This window comes from Cebus imitator, unplaced genomic scaffold (assembly GCF_001604975.1).
Source record: "Cebus imitator isolate Cc_AM_T3 unplaced genomic scaffold, Cebus_imitator-1.0 Scaffold524, whole genome shotgun sequence".
NCBI lineage: Eukaryota > Metazoa > Chordata > Mammalia > Primates > Cebidae > Cebus > Cebus imitator.
In genome coordinates, this window is record NW_016107839.1 from 71,464 (window position 1) to 75,670 (window position 4,207).

General features: G+C 58.2%; 1 protein-coding gene across 1 annotated transcript in view; it reads left to right on the forward strand.

Moving 5' to 3' along the window:
- MOB3A (MOB kinase activator 3A) overlaps positions 1-4,207 on the forward strand; it is a 26,314-nt gene that overhangs the window by 17,199 nt on the left and 4,908 nt on the right. Inside the window, exon 2 of the mRNA XM_017514501.2 lies at positions 3,188-3,735. Within this exon, the coding sequence (XP_017369990.1) occupies positions 3,315-3,735 (421 nt within the window). The 5' untranslated portion in view covers positions 3,188-3,314. The remainder of the gene's footprint in view (positions 1-3,187; positions 3,736-4,207) is intronic.

The window sequence follows — 4,207 nt, forward strand, 5'->3', positions numbered from 1 at the left end:
GCGATCTCGGCTCACCGCAACCTCCGCCTCCTGGGTCCAGGCAATTCTCCTGCCTCAGCCTCCTGAGTAGCTGGGATTACAGGCACGCGCCACCATGCCCATCTAATTTTTTGTATTTTTAGTAGAGACGGGGTTTCACTGTGTTGACCAAGATGGTCTCGATCTCTTGACCTCATGATCCACCCACCTCGGCCTCCCAAAGTGCTGGGATTACAGGCTTGAGCCACCGCGCCCGGCTCTCACTTGCTTTTCTTCCAAACAATGCACATCTCTTCCCCTGACCCCCTGGCCCTGTGGACACTTGGGTCCGGATCATTCTCTGGTGGGGCTGTCCTATAGAGTGTGGGGGGACCCTAACCCTAAGCCCTGGGGCCTCCAGAAGGATCTAGCTCTGCCCACACCTTATTTTTATTTATTTATTTATTTATTGTTAGCTCATGTCTTTCATTAACTCAGTTACTTGTCTCCAGGTTTGTTGAAGCAGTAAGTCAGACAGCATTTGACACAATAATGTCTGTCAAAGTGGCTTGCCGTAAACTCTCCAGCACCGAGTCATCAGAAGGGCGCCCTCAACGCAGGAGACTAATTTTGCCATTCTCATCCACCTTGTACTACTTCAGGACAGCAGCTTCACCCTCTTTCCCTTGTGCTGCTTCTTCTTGGGGGCGCTGTAAGACTTCGTCTTCCTTTTCTCAGCAGCACCACGAAGTCCCAGCACAAAGGAAGAGTAGACTCCTTCTGAATGTTGCAGAAAAGTACGCCCCTCTTCCAGTTGCTTGCCAGCAAAGATCAGTCTGCTGATCAGGAGGAATTCCTTCCTGATCCTGGATCTTGGCCTTTACATTTTCTATGGTATCCGAGCGTTCAACCTCGAGGGTGGCGGTCTTCCCCGTAAGTGTTTTCACGAAAATCTGCATTTTGGTGGCGGCCCCACCTGAGGTGCAGACGGCGGATCGAAAAGTCTTATTTTTATTTTATTTTTTTATTTTTTGAGACAGAGTCGTACTCTTTTGGCCAGGCTGGAGTGCAGCGGTGTGCACGTGGCTCACTGCCGCCTCGAGCTCCTGGGCCCAGACGATCCTCCCTCCTCAGTTCTGGGATTACAGGCATCCCAGCTGAGTTTTAAGTTTTTTTGTGGAGTCTAGGTCTCGCCGTGTTGCTCACGCTGGCCTCAAACTCCTGGACACGGCTAGGCGAGGTGGCTCACACCTATACTCCCCGCACTTTGGAGGCCAACGTGGGCGGATTGCCTGAGGTCTGGAGTTTGACACCAGCCTGGTCAACATGGTGAAACCCCCGTCTCTCCTAAAGATACAAAAATTAGCCGGGTGTGGTGGTGACTGCCTGCAATCCTCAGGAGGCTGAGGCAAGAGAATCGCTTGAACCTGGGAGGTGGAGGCTGCAGTGAGCTGAGATCGTGCCGCTGCACTCCAGCCTGGGTACAAGAGCGAGACTCTGCCTCAAAAAGAAAAAAAGTGCCGGGGGTTGGGAGTTACTGGGGAGTGAAGAACGTGTGTGTATTCCTTGTGAGGGTTGCATGGAGCCCAGTGGGCCCGGGCAGGCGTGGGCTCGCTCCCCCTCCCCTCTCTGACTCCCTCTGCGTCTGGGTCCTCTTTGTGCTGGGGTGGGGACCCCCGCCCTGCCCAGCGCCCTGCGTGGGCCTGGCCCCGAGTGTCACAGTCAAGTCTGCCCGTCCAGGAGGTGCACCCAGCAGAGCAGGGTGGGGTCTGCATCCACGCTGGGCCTGGCACAGCACCAGCATCCTGGCAGTGACAATAACAGTCTGTTGGCCATGACAGGCCCTGCGTGGCGAGCATGAGCCCGGCACAGGCACAGCGTGTGACCCAGGTCATCCCTGCACCCCATGACAGATGAACTCGGTCGCTGTCTCCTGAGGATTCTCAGGGGATTAGGGGACGCCAGGGCCCCCGCCCCAGAGCAACCTGCAGGCGTCTCACAAGTCACCACTCAGGCGTGCACGAGACGTGGGCCGGCTCCTGGGGGGTTCCTCACTCATACGGTACCTTGGGCTGTACAGCGCCCCCCGGAATCACCCGGCACCTCACCATGTGACCCAATATGGAAGGGGGTCTTTGCAGATGTAACCAAGCGAAGAGAGGTCACACTGACCGCAGGGGTCCCTGACCCAGTGACCAGTGATGGGCTTAGTGACATGGGGAGAACGCCGACACAACGGAGACTCCTTCTCTCAGTTCTGGGGACGCACCTCCCTGACCAGGGCATGGGCAGGGCTGGGTCCCTCTGAGGCCGAGGGGACTCTGCCAGGCCTCTCCTTGCTCCTGGTGGTGGCTGGCGTCCTGGGCCATGCTTGGCTTGTGGAAGTATCACCCCCATCTCTGCCTCCGCTCCCACAAGGCCATCTCCCCGTATCCGCCTCGCTCATGAGAACGTTTGTCCTTGACCATAGGGCCCACCCACGTAACACAGGATGACGTCCCGTCAAGACCCTGTTCCACCCAGGCTCCCACACACAGGCTGCGGGTACTGGGGCATGGCTTCCTTTGTGGCGGCTGCAGTCTGGCCCACACAGTCCCCTGTAACCTGCGTCTTAGCCTGCCCCCCACACTGAAGCCCCAGAGCACCGGGGAGGAGGAGTCCAGGCCCAGATCAGGCACTGGGAGGATGAGACCCCTGCGGGCTCTTGGGGCCCAGCTGTCCGCACCTTCTGCTGTGAGGTGCCTCGCCACATGCAGTTCCGGTCTGTCCACTGAGGAGGTGGCCCCCTATGGGTAAAAGTCAAAAGCCCAGGGGATGTTTTGAACCCTGCCACCCGTGGCTGGGCGCAGTGGCTCACACTTGTAAGCCCAGCATTTTGGGAGGCAGAGGTAGGAGGATCACTTGAACCCAGGAGTTGGAGACCAGCCTGGGCAACATAGCGAGACCCCGTTTCTACTAAAACTAAAGAAAATTAGCCAGGTGTGGCGGTGTGTGTGCCTGTAGTCCCAGCGACTCAGGAGGCTGAGGTGGGAGGATCGCTCGGGCCTGGGCGGCAGAGGTTTCAGTGAACCGGGATCGCACCACTGCACTCCAGCTGGGGCAACAGAGCGAGACTCTGTCTCAAAGCACAAAACAAAACAAAAGACAAATCCTATCACCTGTGCCCCCAGCACGAGTTTCTGGGGAGCTCTGTTGCCTCCAGCAGGTCCTGACTCCCTGTATATTTCAGGTCCACAGGGAGATCTGTGGGGCGTGGTGAGTGTTTGGTGTTCTCCCGGGTTGGTCCACGCCCCCAGCCAGCTGACCCAGGACCCCTCTGCAGAAGCGTTCCGGGACAGCAGGCGTCGGTCACCAAGATGTCCAACCCTTTCCTGAAGCAAGTCTTCAACAAGGACAAGACGTTCCGCCCCAAGCGCAAATTCGAGCCGGGCACACAGCGCTTCGAGCTGCACAAGAAGGCACAGGCGTCGCTCAACGCCGGGCTGGACCTGCGGCTGGCCGTGCAGCTGCCCCCAGGCGAGGACCTCCACGACTGGGTGGCCGTGCACGTGGTGGACTTCTTCAACCGCGTCAACCTCATCTACGGCACCATCAGCGACGGCTGCACGGAGCAGTCCTGCCCCGTCATGTCGGGGGGCCCCAAGTACGAGTACCGCTGGCAGGACGAGCACAAGTTCCGGAAGCCCACGGCGCTCTCCGCGCCCCGGTACATGGACCTGCTGATGGACTGGATCGAGGCGCAGATCAACAACGAGGACCTCTTCCCCACCAACGTCGGTGAGTCGCGGGCGGCCAGGGCTCAGGGGTCCAGAGCCTTCCAGAAAAGTCGGGGAGGCCGAGCACAGTGGCTCATGCCCGTAATGCCAGCACTTTGGGAGGCCAAGCCCAGGGTTCGCTTGAGCCCAGGAGTTTGAGCTCAGCCTGGGTAACAAAGCAAGATCCCATCTCTATAAAAAATTTTGGCCTGGCGCGGTGGTGATCACCTGTGATCCCAGCACTTTGGGAGGCCGAGGCAGGTGGATCACGAGGTCAGGAGTTCGAGATCAGACTGGCCAACATGGTGAAACCCCATCTTTACTAAAAAATACAAAAATTAGCTGGGCATGGTGGCTAGTGCCTGTAATCCCAGCTCCTTGGGAGGCTGAGGTAGGAGAATTGCTTGAACAGGGACCCAGGAGGCGGAGGTAGCGGTGAGCTGAGTTTGCGCAACTGCACTCCAGCCTGGGCTACAGAGTGAGACCCCCATCTC